At 36.2% G+C, this 19,348-nt stretch overlaps 1 protein-coding gene across 4 annotated transcripts in view; it reads left to right on the top strand.

The window, feature by feature from the left end:
- LOC136246539 (uncharacterized) overlaps positions 1 to 19,348 on the top strand; it is a 39,168-nt gene that overhangs the window by 10,615 nt on the left and 9,205 nt on the right. For all 4 annotated transcript variants that reach the window (XM_066038037.1, XM_066038033.1, XM_066038036.1 and 1 more), the window contains exons 8-15: positions 51 to 311; positions 4,081 to 4,371; positions 5,089 to 5,154; positions 9,370 to 9,642; positions 10,006 to 10,101; positions 10,157 to 10,219; positions 12,946 to 13,227; positions 14,068 to 14,247. In XM_066038037.1, coding sequence (XP_065894109.1) covers positions 51 to 311; positions 4,081 to 4,371; positions 5,089 to 5,154; positions 9,370 to 9,642; positions 10,006 to 10,101; positions 10,157 to 10,219; positions 12,946 to 13,227; positions 14,068 to 14,247 — 1,512 coding nt within the window. The remainder of the gene's footprint in view (positions 1 to 50; positions 312 to 4,080; positions 4,372 to 5,088; positions 5,155 to 9,369; positions 9,643 to 10,005; positions 10,102 to 10,156; positions 10,220 to 12,945; positions 13,228 to 14,067; positions 14,248 to 19,348) is intronic.

The raw sequence follows: 19,348 nt of genomic DNA, 5'->3' as shown, positions 1-19,348 counted from the left end.
CTTATACACACTAATACAGTACATTCACTTTTGCCATTTTTCATCCACAGCTTCGACAAGGACAGACAAAATATCTACTAGTAGTATAGTAACCAGTGATGGTCATCGGGTACACACTAATTCTACTCCATTATCAACTGATGTAACATTCAGTATTACTGAGTCTATGTCACCTCCATCATCCACTGGTAGTGGAACTGGTAATGCTTTGCAAAGTACTATGTTAACTCAAGTATCAAATGATGTAACATTAAATATAACTGAGTCTCCATCATCTACTAATGGTAGAGAAATTGGTAATACTGTGCAAGGTACGTATGATACATATTCTTACACACATGTTTCTGATACCAAAAAGTGAACACATTACATGATGTACATGAGCAGGGGAAATATGTACTGTATATCTGCAGTTCTTAGAAAGTAGTTTTAGAACAAAGCAAACAGGACTTAACTTTCTGTAAGCATCAAAGTATTATTTGAGCACAAAAGCATTATTCTACACTAATATTTTGCAAGTTTTAAATTGTTTGCATGTAATATGATATATTCATTACTTATGTTTAATAGATTAATGGAAAGAAGTTGTCAAAGGTCAAATTAATCATGGATACCCCAAAAAGGCCTTATGTATTATACCTGTGCCTAAATTCCTGTTTAACTAAAAGCACACGAAAAATAGAGATTGATTTATTTACAGTACAATCTACTTATAGACGTGCTGTGACCTAAGATGTGGTCCAGCAAAAAGTTGCTACAGTTTTGGATTTCTGTGAAAATGGGAGGGTAGAATTAATGAGCGTTCTATTGCAAAAACCTTCCTTAAGAAGAATAGCTTACCACAACACAAGAGCTGAAACTGTGCATATTTTGTATGATTGAATATACGATAGTACGTACGCAAACACAACAAAAATAGCTACTTGTGTAGGATATACTCTAATAGAGCAGTCACTGCATGTTGAAATATCCTAATAGAACTTTCACATACTCTTACTGATAGAGCAATCAAGGCACAATTTTATATGAGAATATTTGGAGCATATTGGGACACAACTGGGCATAATCGGAGCATAATAGGGGAAATTTTGGAGCAATGCTTAAAGCAGATTAGACTATTTCAAAAGCATAATTTGCTCAGGCCTAAACTGCATTTCATCACTCTTTTCCTTCATCAATGTCATCACCAGTTGGACATTCCTGCCATACCGTGGAGGGGACTTCACCAAGCTGTAGTTCTCTTTTTTTTGCTACATACGTGTATATACATAAAATCAATTTAACTGTACAGCTACATGTATTATTAATGTTTAGACTATGGTACAGCTCAATTAGAGGGTTACTAAATCACTTAGTCACCTGACATGCTCATTTAGTCACCTACACATGTTCATTTAGTAACCCGCCCTCAGGCAATTAGTACTTGAAAAATAATTATACCACGAAAGATACACTGGAGTACTTGATAATACTGTAATACAATTCTTCTCCGTGTTCTGCGATATAATTCTGGACAAATAGTAGACTAAACGGCGTATCTACTGTAGCTCTAGCCGTTACTCTGGTTACTGGTAGAATAATTATTTTTGTGGGCACTGTAAGGACTTCAGGAAGAAACCGTTCTGCCATTCTGCATTGCTCTTTCACCCCACCCTAATGCTCTGGCTATAAAGGTATGTACTTTAAACCATAGTCTAAATAAGTTAGACACCGCGACCAACGGGAACTAAGTGATTTAGTAACCCCTCTGGCCCTTAGTAGTGCCCTTGCTGCGCTCGGGACGCTACAGCCTCGGGCATAGGCGGCGGAAAGGGGGGGGGGGGCTAGGGGGCTAAAGCCCCCCTCGGTCTGCTGAGGGGGGGCTTAGCCCCCCCTCAGAATGATATCACACCGAAATTATCTTTCTTGGAGTCGGGCAGAAAACCCGTGATAAAGATCGAGATACTCTAATAGAGCAGTCACTCTAATAAAGTAGTCAGTGTGTAGCGAGCTATGAAAGGATTTTTATGTAGTTTATCAGCTAGAAATGGTAGCTGGTGAGGTGGAAAGCTCTTGTCAGTTGGTTGCGACCTTTTTTTTTTTTTTTTTTTTTTTTTGGTCTCACCTTACCAAACTATAGAAATAAGTCTGGGTGTCAGCCCAGCCCCCCCTCATATGAACTACTTCCTCCGCCACTGGCCTCGGGCCATTGGGGTTACTAAATTGCTTAGTTCCCTTGGTCTTGGTGTCTAACTATTATTTAATCCATACTGGACTATCACTAAGAGATTAAACAAAATCCAACTGCTGTACTGACCACACTCTAAAGACAATAATTATTTTGTCTGAGTTACACTGCATTTAATCTGATACGGCACCTTGGAGCAGTTGTTATATTGAGGCATCAATGCAGGTTACTGATAAGTATTCGAGTTGTTGGTACAGCCTAACAGCTAGTTACCACTATATGTGAACTTTTACCTTTATCTTAAGTAAACCTCAACCTCAGTGTGTAGTTAATATGTCTAGGATGCAGTACTAATATAACACAGTTATAAACAATTAAATCATACAGAGCTTTATTTCAAGGCATTGCTGCTACTGGTCATGTTGTAGTGTAGTTAGTGAGTAGACTTGTATTTATAAGATATGCATTTAAACTTAGCAATAATAGTTAACCATACATGAATTAGTATAGCAACATAGTTCATTGTTCTTCACTAGGGTAATGCATCACAGACTTAACAATCACTCACAGACATATGTGTGGAGGAATAGCCCACGCATGGTAGTAGCATTTTGTGGAGCATGGCTTGTTGTGTACCCATGGTTTGTATGATGACAACAAACCATGAGCATGGTTTGTTATGCACCCATGTGTGCTTTGTGCAGTCATACGTTGCTTTACCCACACAGAATTAATACGTGGCGCCATGCAATGTGTTCCACATGAGTGAAGCTATAAATGGACTGAACTGTATTTATGTAATACTGTAGTTACATATGTGAGCACAGTGTGGAGTCTATGAAATTTATAAACCCAAAGCACAAATCTGTTGTGCACAATTAAAGTGAGGGTGCTATTAAGGGCCTGAGCGTTTATAATATTCATAGATTCCACATTGTACCCATATAACTGCTTTAACTCTGTTTTATATTACACCTACCTCCGAGTTGTCCATGGTTGTCTCTGCTGTAGATTCAGAAAAAGCAGCTGGTATTCTCACGATTATACTAGTGCCATGGCAACTATGTATACTCATGTGAAAATAATAAAATTAATGCTGTCATTACATCACTGCATGTTAATAATCCGTACTCATTGGAGTTTGAGCATATGTTATATTGTGCCTGAAGATGTGGAGTATATTAGAAAGCAAGATGGAGTATATGAGATTTATTACCCACCCAAAACAGCCTATATAGAGTCTAAGGAATAATAGTCAGTATATACGTACGTACATACATGTACATGCACTTTTAGAACTGAGGCCTATCACAGTTTTCACAACCTTTTACTAATGTCATTCAGTCTAGAGTTAAATAGTTTATTGAGCATTTGTGAGATCACAAAGCTTAGTCAATAATAGGCTGAAACTTTGGTATGAACAGTGTAGATAAAAGGTACTGAGGGAATAATGGAAATGGTGCAAGCCAAGTTTTTCTGAGATTGTCACATACACCTGTATATAAAGAGTGACAAAATTTGCAAAAAGGTTCCTTTTCACACACAAAATTTGACCCAATTTTTCAACGGGGAAGCTTCCTGAGTTTTTTATCATTGTCTGTTTTTCCATAAGTGTAGATGGCTGCATTTTGATACTAAGAGCAAGTTAATTAGTATGGGGTCAAGTGTTACCTCGTTTTGTTTGCTGGTATGTAAAATGTGTGGAAAAGGTATCTTTTCACAAATTATGATGTGTATACACACACACACACACTACACACACATACACTACACACACATGCACAAACACACACACACACTACCTCTGAATTTTCACATGTTCTCTAATTTAATACAAAACAGATTTTTACAAGGTTTAGACCTCTAACCTATTATGATGTGTTATGTATTTTCATGTGAAATTCCTATTTCAGCTATTCACCTAGTGAGGTCAAAATATGATGATATAGTTCAGTCACTACCTAGTGACTATGAGAAGACACTAGAAGTTGTACAGGATCAATTAACTGATGATCAGATTTGTGATGTGCTCACTAGTCCCAACTACACTGCTGCTAATAAAACTATACTGAATTGTCTAATGGATAAAGTAAAATGTGTAGATGACATTGCAGAATTTTGTGATCAGTTGGATAAGATCACATCACTACTACCTGACACAGAAATATTAATATTATTGACAATTGTTAATGAATTGAGAAAAGGTGAGGGAACTTAATATGTATGTAATGGAATTTTGTAACCTGAAGACCCTGTGTTGTGGTGTGCAAGAGAAGCGAGTGCCCTACTATAGGGTCTGAGAGTTTCTATTATGTAAATTTCAAGGAACCTTGTGTTTCGAAGTCAAACGTATTAAGACCACAGCTTGTTGTACCTTCACTCCTGACATGGCATTCATTAGTACCCAATAAATGTTACTCAAATTAGTACAGCACTTATTAAATGCCTATGCTTACCTGAAGGCCCTGTGTTGTGGCACCAGAGCGAAGCGAGGGTGCTATATACAGTGTACTACAGGGCCCAAGAGTTTCTAAATTCTGTGAAACCAAAGTCTATTTTCACAGCTGATTGTGGCACAGCATTCATTAGTACAAACAAGCCAAATACACATCCCCCTAATTAGTACGGCACTTGTTATCCAGTTAAATGCCCATGCTGCAGGCAAGTAATCACTGCACTTTGTATCGTCCAGACACAGGGATCTATTGAGACCAAAACAAGGTATCTACAGGATTTAGATGCCTGTAAGCAGCCAATGAAATCTGAGTATATTATCTTGCTGTGATCTAACTAGTAGTAATATCACCAAGCATGTATGCAAGATTATTTTACTTTTTCATACACTGTAATTTATGTTTAACTACATTAAATAAAACCTCATTTCAAGCATTCATGACATATGATTTTTTGTTCACAAACAGCTTCTCTCCTTTATGAACCAGAAATTGAAGAAACACATCCACCAAGAAAGACTATATCTAACAAAGGTATCTAAATGTGCTGTGGAATTTAATGTTATTGGTTATGTACATAATTATTAAGGTTCAAATGAATAGTAGTTTCCTGCGTTCGAATATTCACTTAGCTGTAACAAAATTATTCAGATATTTGATGTAAGGTTTTATTGCTATGAATACAATCCAGTAATTAAGGTGGCCATTACCAAGAAGCCTATAAAAAACCACAAACAGGTTTGTGGCTTCCATGAATATATTACCAAGAAAAAAAACATAGAGTAGTACCAAGAGTCCATAATAAGAAGAGAGTGTCTAACTTAGTATTGGCCCATCAAAAATGAGCCCAGTAAGTCCACAGTGGTAATTGTTCCTATTTGACCACGTTTTTGCCTTATTCATTTCAAAGAAGCGTTGCCATGAAGGGGTGTCAAAGCAATTAAAGGGCTTCTGTCAAAACTCACTAGGCTTCTTTAATATGAATATGGCTAAAATACAGTCACAAAGGACAATTACCACTATGTACTTACCTGGCTCATTTCTGATGGACCAATACTGAGTTAGACACTCTCCTCTCTATTATGAAGTCTTGGTAGTACCCTTTCTGAAAGGATTATCACAGCGATATTGTGTTTATAACAAAGTAGAAATACCCGGAGTATGATACAAATCCATACGAGTCTTGCGCTTACAGCGATTCACCACTGCATCAATACATCTTCACCAATTAGTGACTGCCTAATGCTATTTTTCTACTCTTCCATTTATCACCATATCCTTTCCTTTGAGTAGCATGCCTTAAATGCTGACAGCTAATCTTGTGCCACTGTATAAATGAATAATCACCGGTTGATTCTATTATGCAATGTAAACGAACATTTATCCGAATACTCCGCTATTCATTTGACCCCTAGTACATACAGTAATTAAACAGTGTGATGTGTTAAATGTACTTAACTGTGGAAATAAACTATTTTCAAGTGCATACATATGAAGAAATTCCGGTTTTAAATATTCAAAATTCCAGATCAGGCTTTCTGTACCAATTTTTCACACATTTTACAACATTTTGGATTCTAAGGTATACTGCACAATTAGCCAATATCCAAGTTTCCAGCCATTTTAGATAGTTCTCTTGTGAGTTAAAGCATATCAGATGAGTTCCAATAGGGATGTCCATGGTGTCATTAAACTTCTGTTACAATATTTTAATAGAACATTCACACACACTAGGAGGCTTGTGGCTAGTCACCAATTAACACCAGTTACTAAGTCAGTAAGGTGCTGACAAATAGTATGTATGTATCTTTGAAATGTAAAGTCATTGTTAGAATGATGCTAGAAACTTCGGCTCCACCTTTGGTTTTTTTCTACTGCAGTATTGCATGTAGACACTTTCCCCTACAGTAGTTTCCAGTGTATTACTACACTTAGAACATAACTTGGTATGTAAAATAATGTATAGTTTTTACTTTCACATGTTCGAAGTTTCTGTTCCTGAATATCATTGTTTTCCTGACATCTGCCTAGTTTACCAGCTATTATTTTCTTTGCAATTACCAGCTTATTTTTCCAAATAAAATTACCTGTATCCTTAATTCAAGCACATGGAATCATATTCAAGCACATGGAATCATGCAGCAATATCCAGTCATCTCTGAGTGGGCCAGAGCTCTATCAAGGCCTCATACCTCTTGTGCAGCTCACCCCTGGGCATGGAAAAACAGCAATAAAAGCATACTACTTATGATATATGTAGCTGTTGCTAGTGTTAACCATGAAAATTAATAGAGTGTTGTTTTAGGGAGCAATCAAACTAGTTTTTTTGTGAGCCAGTCACAAATAGCATATTGAGTACTTATGTGACCGGATTTGCAAAAAGGTACCTTTTCCACACATTTGACATACCAGCAAACAAAATGATGCAGCACTTGACTCCTTATGCTGATTAACTTGCTCTTAGTATCAAAATGTACCCAGATACTGTAGCTACATTCATTGAAAATTTCAAGCACTCACATGCCATGATCAAAATGTTATGAAGCTTTAAAGTTCAAAAAATGGGTCAAATTTTGTGTGTGCATATCCAACAATTAAGCGACTTTTAATAAAAAAATTTTATTGGCAAGATACACGCGTCTACACTGGAAACAGGTTTTCAAGGCTCTGTTATGGAGCGTCAGATAACTTTTAAACCTTTCCCAGATTCTAGCAGGAATGGCCAGCATGATATCTACTTTCACGTAAAATGTAACAGCTTAATACGGCCTTCTTCATGGTACAAAGTAGGGGGTTTAACATTACACATAGAACCATTGGCAATGAAAATATTGGCTCACCCCAACAATCCAGGTGCGAACTTTTTAACGATTCCAGGTTATACCAGGCTAGATCTATCCTTTCTTGAATACTTCAGCTAGCTATACCGTTCGTGACGAACGTTTTACATGGTACAAATAATTTTATAAAAATCACCATCTCAATCCAATAGTCGCATACCCCGGCTGAGCACTGATTATTAGTGACGCGTTCGCTATATTGCGTGGGCGAGTTGCAATGGAGAAGTATTGCGTTCTTGAATGTTTAATTCATCAACTTTTGAATGGTCAATAGTCCTTGTACATCATGCTAATAACTTTTTTGATCACGTGATACATCTTTGTATTTTGTACATGTAATCAAATAAATATTTTTAAAAATGGTCATTATAAAAATTTCAAGTTAGTTGATTGTAGTTCTCCAACATATAAACCTGTGGAAAAATCAGTCACATTTAAATTGGTGAATTTAAAAAAAATCTTTATCACGCACACACTACACACACACACACTACACACACACACACACTACACACACACACACGCTACACACACACACACACACACACACACACACACACACACACACACACACATACACTGACACACACACACACACACACACACACACACACACACACACACACACACTTCACTACATATTCACATAAAAATAAAACACTACAAGGTATGGTAATGGTTGTTTACATTGGTTAATTTTGTGGTGTGCCACATATAGCAACAAGGGAAATGTGTATCTGTGATCAAGAATTTAATTTAGAAATATCATAATTAGATGGTCACACTATCTTTGTCAACTAGAGATGAACTGGCTTTTGGTAAAAAGCGAGGGGTAGCCAATGCCTTGGGACTCTTGTATGCTATGTGAGAAATCCAATCAGAAATACACAAATATATTAGAAACCAAATCCTAAATCCAAAATCATGTAAAAATAATGGAGAAAGTGAGTTTAACAAAGTACACAATGATCGATAACGAATAACTAGAACAAGATGTAGATCAACAACTGTACAGGTAGTTACTAGTTAGCAATATCACTAAATGCTTTTAAAAATACATAAAGATTGGGAGTCTCGTACATGCCATTTAGGTGCTTTGCGTGGGCGTTGGCAACCCCTCTAGTACACCATTTCTGTGTTTTGCGTGGGTGTTGGCTACCCCTCGGGGAAAATAAAATAATGAAAGACTATACAGAAGCTGATCTGTACAGAAGATGAGCCCTGCACAGCTACGTGGGCTTCTTTTTACAAAGCATACACTCACCTTATTTGCACATTGCCCAATCGTCATCATGGATGCTTCCACCTCCCACCGTGCACTAAAGTAATAGAAACAAACATCATTAAATAATATAAACATTAATATTATTATAGCATAACACAGCAGCACAATATTACAGCATGATAAACAAACCAAAGTATTTATACAGAAAACTATGTCATAGACATTTAATCGTCTTTGAGCAAGGCCATTTTAACGATGGCGCAAATTGGGCATGGGCGGGCAATTCATTACATTTTTTTTGCCGTTTATAACTCACTGGCAAACTAATGCATATACAATATCAAAGAACGTATATATTTAAACAGTTGTATGATACTTATAGACTGTTTTTTTCACTGTCAACCACTTCTTGTGCGTGGGCGGCCCACCACCCCTCCCCTCCGCACCCTCCCACTCACCCACCCCCTATATGATATACGTGCTATACAGAAGAGCATTAAAAAGTTGCTAAAATTAACAGGTTTTTGTAGAATCAGTTTTATTTTTAAAATTCTAATTGAACAAACAGTACATTTTCATACTGTAGCTGAATGACATTAAAATACATTGAATTGTCTGATATGGGAAAAGGTACCTTTTCACAAATCCGGTCACTTATTTTCCTACAAATATTTTAACTTACAGATTTTGCTCAACTCAAGACACATTATCATACTATACTACAATCGATGCCTGATAACTATGAACAAAGTGTTGGGATGTTACAGAATTATATCAGTGATGATCAGATTTGTATGATATTGAGTAGTAGTAACTCCACTACTGCTAATAAGATAATATTGGATTGTTTGATTGAGAGGATGAGCTGTAGAGAAGAATTACTTGATCTGTGTGATCAGTTGGAGAGCATTGCTACATCACATCAGTTGAGGATGGTGATCAATGAAATAAGATCTGGTGAGTGATATTGAATGTGATCTGTTGTAAAGTTTATATATATGTCATGCATAATGTGTGTATGCATACAGGAATTATTAATTTAAAAGCAATCTTAGCATTTTTGTGCTGCAATAACATAATTATTTAAAGTACATGCATACAGTATGCAACATCGTAGAGTGCTAGCGATTAAAAAGCTCACAGATTAAAGGGCATGGTACAAGTATTCATCCCAAATGAAATGGGGTGAATGCTTGCAAGCGAAATGTGTGACACACCCTTTAATTAAAAAGTTTTAAAATCATTTGCACTCTGACGAGACCACGTATACTGTACATGCAGTTTAATTTCCTCATTTTATTACTTTGATACTTCCAACAGATGTTCAGCAGAGTGTTTTGTTACCAACTGGTGCAACACCCACTACTAATGTTCAGTCATTATCAAGTGAACAACAACTTCACTCAATACCACCTAGTGAGTGAATCACATATTCCTGATTGCATAATTATTTCTTCAATTTGTATACTAGGTATGGGTATTACCTTATATGATCAGATCTTTTCAAAAATGAAATTGGACCCTTCTTCAAGAGGTGCATATATAAAATATAAGTATCCAGAGAATTCTTTGATTTGTTTAATGTGTTCAGGGCTGTACATAGGTACAGTATAATACAATACATATAGACATCTCTTTATGAGTGTTATTGTCAGTAATGTTTTATTATAACTTTTCTTTCAAGTGCTTATTCACCAGTACTTGACTGGTAATTAATACAGTAATTAATGTTAATCACTCATCTAACCTTCAACACATACCAATATCTGCAGAATTGTATAATGCCGATAGCTCTCTGCCTCCCTCAAACTGCTACGTATTTTTAGTAGTGGTTTTGTTAAATGTACTTGGTCTTGGCTGGCACATTGGGTTAACTTTGTGTTGCACTAATTTTTTTAGGTCAAATGTCTGTGAGGCCTATTTTTCAGATACTGTAAATTGATACTAGGATTTAGTGCCCAGAGGTTCTACGCTTCAATTCCTTCCTTTATCCCTAACTGGATTTCAAATAAAAACACACAAACCCTTTACGAATTCACATGTCTAGTTTCAAACAGGTATATCTCCTTCAGAGTGGGAAGGTTCTTTGTTGTGTCTATACATATTCAGATTGCTTCATGATGATTAATTATAAATAAAGTCTAAGAGATCAGCTATCATTTTGTGAAGCATTGAAGCATTTCATTTGTTTTCATATTCAAGCTGTTGCTCAGCTGGTTGGCCATTTAATGTATCTTATACACCCGTACCACTTTAGTGTGGGCATTCAAAGGTGGCTCTTGGGACTGGGTTTACTTGCATATTGCCTGGGTGGGAACGTGATTTGCTCATGACTTTGATGCCCAACTAGTTCAAAAATACAATATACTTTGACTTGTTATACTAAGCAACATGGAGCATTTCATTATGGGTTTGGGTATGCAAGTTAGGATAGTCTCAGTGTAGTTGCTAAGTTTCAATTAGTTGACAGTTACTAAACAATGAATGATCAGCAAATTATTCTTTTGGGTAATGCATGGATGCATATTTCTAACTGCCACCATTGAGCAGACCACAGAACAAAACAAAGACGTCAAGTAGATTTAAATATGTGAGTAACTTATAGTCCAAATTACTGTAACTTCATACAATAACATATTTACTGTCCCAATAGCAAAGTTAGTAGGCTACAAAATTCTAAAGCTAAATAATCGGATTCCACAATCTCAATTTTTCTGTTGTGTATGAATGACATTATAATGGCTGTTAGCCCACACTATTAAAACCAATATCGATCATCAGATACTGATGTATAGAAGTAACAGGGTGAGTGCTCTGTAGCTCTTTCATCTATCGGGTGAGTATCCCTAGATTGACATATATCACTTATACCCAAACTGCATTTGGTTTTGCTGATATATACACCCTTAGCCTTCAGGGTTCAAATGTATATCAGCAAAATCCCTCACAGCCATGGTATAAATATTATAGATGTATTATGAGCCTTGTGCAAGAAATATGGCATCAATAACATTTTGATAGGTGTAAAGCACAGTTTAGTTATGGCATTTTATTCACTGCTAAGTGAACAAGAAAGAGAGAGACATGATTCTTTTGTAGGTTAAAGGTTCTACATGAAGCTCTGGTTCAGTGAATATGACAAAGGGTGAGACCATTTAAGCCTGAGTAAAATAGTTTTTGTAGTTTTTCAATGGTTTCAACAGTCTTTGCACTATGGCAGTTTGATTAAGAGGCATGCGGTTTACTGGATAATGTGTTTTCAGTTTATGTGTTTTTTTGAAACAGCTGCAGGTTTAAGGGTTAATCCATATGTGGGGTGTTATAATTTATGACAGCCATCCGAATAAAGACTAAGTACTATTACATTATCTCTATCAGGAAAGGAGATGCTACGTGTGCAGATACAGCTCTTATAATGCTCTGCTTCAACACTAACATGATAGCATGCTGGAGAAAGGACGTATGTGACTGTCTTTGGGAAACCGGTTCTATTGCCCATTTAAAAGTATTGAGAAATGCTGGTTTTAAATATTCAGTGTGCTGTAGCTTGCCAATGGTCATAGCTACATATTCATGCCAAATTTTCACACGTTTTACAATAATTTATTACCTTCCAGATCATCCATGAAGAAGTGGTCAACAGCTAAGTTTCCACCATTTTAGATAGTTTCTAAACCAAGGTTGGCTGTATTTGGCGAGCTCCAAAAGGGGTGGGAGGTGGGGGGCAGGAAAGGCGGGAAAGATGCTGTTTAAAAATTGAAAAGAAACGTTTTGGGATGAATTAGGCCAAGTTATAGGTCATTCATGGCTCAAAACTGGCTAAACTGAAAGGCAATTTACAGCACAGGTCATTATCCAATGCCATGCATGGAGCTGTACGGCCACACACAGCTATCTCCCAGTTGGCCAGGGCTCCATCAAGACCCCAGACCATTTGTACAGCTCACCACTGTGCTTGAAAACAGCAGCTAACAAAAACAGACCACTTTACTCTGGTCAACTGTGACGGTGAAATTTGATAGTACATTCATAAAGCTTTGTGTTTGCGTGAAAAAATCAAACTTTCTGTCTTGGGCGATAAGACCGGTTTTCACAGATCCAGTCACATAATTATGTCAACTGAGGGCTTAACCTACAAGGAAACTCCAGCCATGCTTTTCACGTATTCATAATAAATTAACACTTCACATAAGTATGCATGTAATTATATTGCGTGTTTACATTGTTTATTGACATACTGTATTTAATACTTGTTGATAGTTTTGCCAGTACTCAAGACCAACTTTACAAGATTGTGTCATTGTCTACCACAAGACTTTGAGAAAACTATTGATAAACTAAAGCAACTAATGCCTGAAATACCTGCTGAATATCTAAAGCTGTTGAAAACCTTCCCATCTACTGAATTAATTAATGAAGCAATTGTCGGCCATCTTATGGGTCCAATGGAAGCAGACGATGATGTATTTAAATTCTGCGGTATTATGGAAAATTTGAGTGATGAAATTACCACAAAGAATCTTATTAACAGTTTAAGAAATGGTATGTGAGGTAATATAACTGCTATGGTTTAAAGAGAAATTGAAGTCATGGTATATGCATGTGTATCATAGGCACATAGTAAAAATAAATTCATAAAACAAACACTTAATCACATTGCATAGTATTTGTGCTGTAGGATCAGAAGTTATTTGGGAAGTAGAAGATTTATGGACCATAGCTAACAAACTTTTATTGTTATTTTGCTGACCGCAATGTATTCCCTTATCAATCCAATAACAACTTATTTGTTGATATGATTTACCATAAAGTCTATATAATTCTTTTAAAAATATGATTAACTTGTATAAACTTGGAGCAGTGGTGCTGCCTGTAATATTTCAGCATGCAACAGTCGTTTAACAACTGTAGATAGTTTGAATTCTAGCTATATCACCACTCGCAATGTACTTGAACCATCACAACAGGCACTAAACATTAATGTTTTAGTGACCGATCAAGAAAAACAATAGCATGATGTGCAGCCCAAGAAAGCCTACAAGGCACACCGTGCATGGGTTATATTGACAGGAAGAAGGACAATGTCACACATACGTATATAGCTCCATGATCTCTTATTCAAATGAAACAGATTTTATGCTGCCTGGTAGGGAAGTACACAAGCTAGATTCACCTAGTCCATTCTTGAAATATGGATGAACAGAACTTTGTTGATTTTTTCTTCATTAAAATTTTATTGTTTCCCTTTTGTCGTCTTTGCACACTATACAAATGTCACAATAGAGCATGAACTAGTTATGTAATAGAGTTAACATTGTACATACTTTGAAAATTAACAATTGTGCACATACTAGATTTGTCTCTTTGTCTCTCTTACTATAGAATTTTTAGAAGCCCTTAGTTTGTCACCACCCACTACAATTACTACTAATATATCACTACCTAATAATGGTGTCAGCTCACCACCTGAATCACATAACCCTACAACAGTATCAAGTGATTCATCAGTGAGGGTTGAGTCAGTCTCAGTAGTCAGTAGTACATCACAACCACCAAAACAAGGTTTGTATTATAGTTATGTTATGGTGTGCGTAGTAAATGTACATTTGTTAATGGTAACAAAGTATTGTTATGTTAACAGTTTCAAACATTTACTTTGGCAATATGCTAAGCCAATTATGCTTGTTGCTTTACCTAACTATAACTAAAACTAAAAGTACTTTTAGTAAGACAAATATGTATTAGTTAACTACAACTGAAACTATAACTAAAAGCAAATCAACAGAATAATTTACCAAAACTAAATCTGAAACTAAAAAGAATGGAGAAAGATAACTAAAACTATGGTACTGCCCAAGTGCAATGTTGCACTTGCTTGCACGCACAATTTTGCTTAAGATTTTTAAAATTGTTAATTAAGGGGCATGGCAACTGCGATTCTCATGAATGAAACAACTGCCACACTGTCTTACAAGCTAAACAGTTGCCACGCCCCTTATTAGCAATTTTTTAAATCTCAAGAAAAATTGTGTGTGCGAGCGAGTGCAATGTTGTGCTTGGGAAGTACCGTATAACTAAAGCAAAAAGATATTCTTATACACAACTAAAACTATAATTATATAAAACTGAAACATTTAAGACAAACATGCATTAGTTAGCTAATACTAAAACTAAAATCAAAACAAAAAGTCCTTACTAAAACAACACTACTTTGAAAATAGTGTACATATTGTGCTATTGGGCAGTGCCGAGCTGATTAAAAGTGTGCTTTCAAAAGTCATGCTCATGAGTTAACTGTTATAACTGTTATAGGGCATCTGCAGATTAAAGGGGCCCATTGGTAGCATGGAGGGATCAAGACTAAGTTAGACTAATATTCACTATCGCTGATTACTGTGTCTGAGGAATGATTATATTTACTGTCTGAATGGTTAGCTATACTTTATAGGTAGCTAGTTTAGTCATTGGTAGCTAGTTTGCCTTTTATAACAACTTCTTGTGGCAGTACAATGTACGAATGGTGCCTTCAAACTACGTAACTGGTGGCCAGAATGTGTGGCTAAATGGAGATTTTGCAACTATTTTTAAAACTAAATCACACTTGATTGTAACACGGCCAGCATGATCTGCCTACACTCGATAATATGAGCTAGAGTTATACATATCACGGTATGAGCAATAATAACACAACTGTGAAGTGATGTTGAGGATACATATGTGTCTACTATTAAAACTACGATTTTTATGGTTGCCATTGACTACTATAATAATACTATATGTGACCCACTGAATGAACATCCAACTCGCTTGCATTTTCTCAAAATTCATTAATGAGTTTGTTGTCTAGAGTAGGGATGCGGCGATTATGCCGGCATAATTTCGGACATAATAGGTATGTGTGGGAATCAGGAATTATGCTAGCATTTTGACGTCATTGTAAAGCTTTAACAGTAGGAAAATTTGCAGATTGCACCAGGGGTGGATCCAGACTTATAGAAAGGGGGGGGAGGGGGGGGGGGGGGGGTCAAAAATAAACTGAGGCACTACACACTACATTGTCTCTGGTTTGATAAGATGAGACCAAAATAAAAATAAATAAAAAGGTCACAGCCAGCTAACAATAGCTGCCCACCCCACCAACCATGTATTTATAGTTGATAAAGTACATAAAACTCCTTAAATAGCTCACTACACACTGTTCTACTACTGTGAGTGCTTTATTAGAGTGACTGCTCTATTAAAGTATCTCGATCTTGGTATACTGAAAATTTTTGGAGGGGGATAAAGAGCCCCCTTTGATCCCCCTCCCCCTGTATCCACCCCTGGATTGCACAATTCCGTTAAAAAGATCATGGTACTCTAATAGAGCAGTCAGAAACTCTAATAGAACAGTAAATTAATGTTATTTACTGTAATAAAGCAGTCACATTGATACGAAATACTCTAATACAGCAACCAGCTGAAGAATTCAAGACTATTAGAAGCTCAAACATCAATTAAAATGGTGTGATACAGCAATAAATTGGCATTATTAGCCAATTATGGTGGCATAATTTTGGGAATAATGGGCAATTCTCAAAAGCATAATAGGTGATTTTTTTAGCACTGCATAATGTACTGCATAATGTACAATTTTTGGAGCATAATAGCCTCATGCCTAGTCTAGATGGAAAAACTAATGAGCTGTTAAAGTTTCAATCTTATCTAGTGACCATTATGGGTTTATAGAGATAGACAGCAAGAATAGCAAAACACTTGATTTATACAATACATACTGTATCTATACATATGTGACCCACTGAACGAAAATCTGACTTGTTTATTTAACTTTACTTTTTGAGATGAATGCCATTGAAATACATTAAGTAAAAAAATTGTGCTACAAAAATAATTTACAACCGCTCCAGTAAACTGTGAAGGAAGACACAAATTGAGGCCTCTAATACACTACTGGATTTGCTGCTCCACTGATAACAAGAATATTGTTGTTTCATTTCTCTACCATGAAGAAAACATGAGTTATGTATGTTTGTAACTTCGTCATTGCTGCTTCTCAGTTTTAACAGCCTACTTACTTAATAGCATGGGTGTATTTAGGCCACAACCTATACCTTGATGAATACCCCAGTTCATGGTGAATAGAATGACAACAGCCCCAACTCTGTAGTGCGTTGCAATCATGACTGAGTTATATATGTGTGTTTGTTTTCGTTGCGGTAAAACATTAGTGTATCGATGCCGTTTCTAAGCTTGAACAGCCTTCTTGCTTAATGGCGTTGATGGATATACGCCAAAAACTATACTTTGATGAATGCCCCAGTTCAGGGTGATAATGGCACAAGACACAACTTTGTCGTAATCTATAGTACTCGTGACTTATGATCGATTGAGTGAACACCTGTAGTCTATTTTCCATATATAGGCAATGTACAAATTGATTGTTTTGCTCTTCTTGTAGGATTGCAAATATACTTCCAGCATAATTTTGGGAGTATTAGGTAGTTGAAATAATTGGGAGTATTCCAGAATAATTGGATGAGTATTAGGAATAATTGGTGTAAAATTATAAGTTTTCCTTGTAGCCTGATGCAAAAAAATCTTTTGAAAACAGTGCAAACATAAAAGCAGTTGAAAAGATTGACATACTCTAATAGAGCAGTCACTTACACTAATAGAGTGGCTAACTTCGAGTTAATTCTAACTTATATGAACTATAATTATTACAAGTACACAGAAAAAATGTAACCGGATCTGTGAAAATAGGACATAATCGCATATTTTTCGAATTCCTGATTATTAGATATTTATAATCTACTTAGCCCAGCTAGTGTATCTACTGGTAAAGTTTCAGCTTCATATGCCAATAACTTTGGGAGTTACAGCCCTACAAATTAAAGTAGCAACAACAGAAAAACCATTATGTACAGCAAGCATAGGGAAAATAAATTACAGGTGCTTACACAAACGGTTGTAACTTACCAACGGATTGAGGTACGGAGCCAAAAATTTCACCATCATGTTCGCTATGAACAGGGAAATCAATTACTGGGTACGTATTTCCTTTACTCACTCTTCTTCACTGCATACAAAGGCAAAATTCATGAGGAAAAGTCGATCATGTACGATTGCTTCGACATGACGTAAACAAATGCTCATAATTTACGTATCCTTGGGTTTACTGCAAAGAAACAAAGAAGATTTTCAAACTCCTCTTGAGCAGGCAATATCCAAGCTTTTACTGTTAGTCTCAGCCTTCTCACAGAAAGAGGGCTTTAAAAAATTACAGATTTTTTTCAATAATATGCAAGGATTTCACCCAATGTATTCAATGCTTTATACTGTATAATTTATGCTTGTGTGATTATGTCCCTTTTTCACAGATACGGTCACAAATTGTAATTTTAAACTAGATTAGGGACCATAGCACATCAATAAAAAGCACTGAAGCAAGCTGGAGTAGTGCACGATATTAAATCACAATAAAACAATAAGAAGTGCTATATCCCTACTTTGCATTTTTATTATGGTATTTTGAGCACGGTACTTCTTATTGTATTACTGTGATGTAATATCATGCAGTACTACAGCTTGTTTCAGTGCTTTTTATCGATCTGCTATGGTCCCTACTCTAGTTGAAAATTCCAAATTTTCTGTGTACTTGTTTGTTAACTTTTTTTTGGAAATATTATTATAATGACTGGTGAAACCACGCATACAACATCTGAAATGGCGCCACGCGCCCCAGCTATATCAATTATCATCTGAAAAGTGAAGCATCCATTACGCTTCGTTGTCAGCTATGTTGGACCAGTTACACAGCATTTCGGATCTAGAACTGTTTGAAAAGCACCTCTACAATCCAAACATACCAAAATAAATGGTGCTGTGCACCCCAATTATATCAATTATCATCCAAAAGTTATTATATCAATTATCATCCAAAAAGTGAAGTATCCATTGTGTTTTGTTTTCAGCTGTGTTCAACCTGTTACACAACAGCATGAATCAAGAACTGTTCGAAAAACACCTCTGCAATCAAAACAGCCATTATGAAAAATATGGATGATATTCATTACAAAGGGAAGCCATCATGTACTATTACCAATTTGACGCTTTTCGCTGTCAGCAAAAATGAATGGGACACAAAGGAGGACACTGGTAAGTCCATGAAGAATGCATTGTATGTACTGTGGTATGCCATAAGGCACCTGTTGGACTGAAGCAATGTCGAACAGTGAAAACATCAAGCCCATGGCCTTAGCTGATGCTTCTCTGAAGGCATTAGTCAGTTAGTCAGTCAAGTCAGTTAGGCAGTCAGTTAGTAGAAAATTCCGTTAAATAAATTATTTTTAAAGTTCCGTAGCAGCTTGTTGAAAGCGTTTCGGGTCGATATGAAAGTTTGTTTGGGCTTAGTTTTACCTAACCAATACCGCCTCATCATCATCAGGGAAACTTGAGGCTGGTTTTGGGGTGATATTATTTCGTGGACTACACCTACTCCTTTGTGATCCCTACTATACAGTACGATATATGATGCTTTTGTCTGGCACAATTTTCAAGAATAATTTTTGGAATAACAGGCAAATAAAAAAAAATTGCCAGAAAAAGGAATTGAAAGATTGTGGAGCATCTTCTTATTGTCTATTGCTATAACTCTACCAGA

The sequence above is a fragment of the Dysidea avara genome, chromosome 2, assembly GCF_963678975.1.
Source record: "Dysidea avara chromosome 2, odDysAvar1.4, whole genome shotgun sequence".
Lineage (NCBI taxonomy): Eukaryota > Metazoa > Porifera > Demospongiae > Dictyoceratida > Dysideidae > Dysidea > Dysidea avara.
This window is presented reverse-complemented; position numbering and strand designations above follow the sequence as displayed.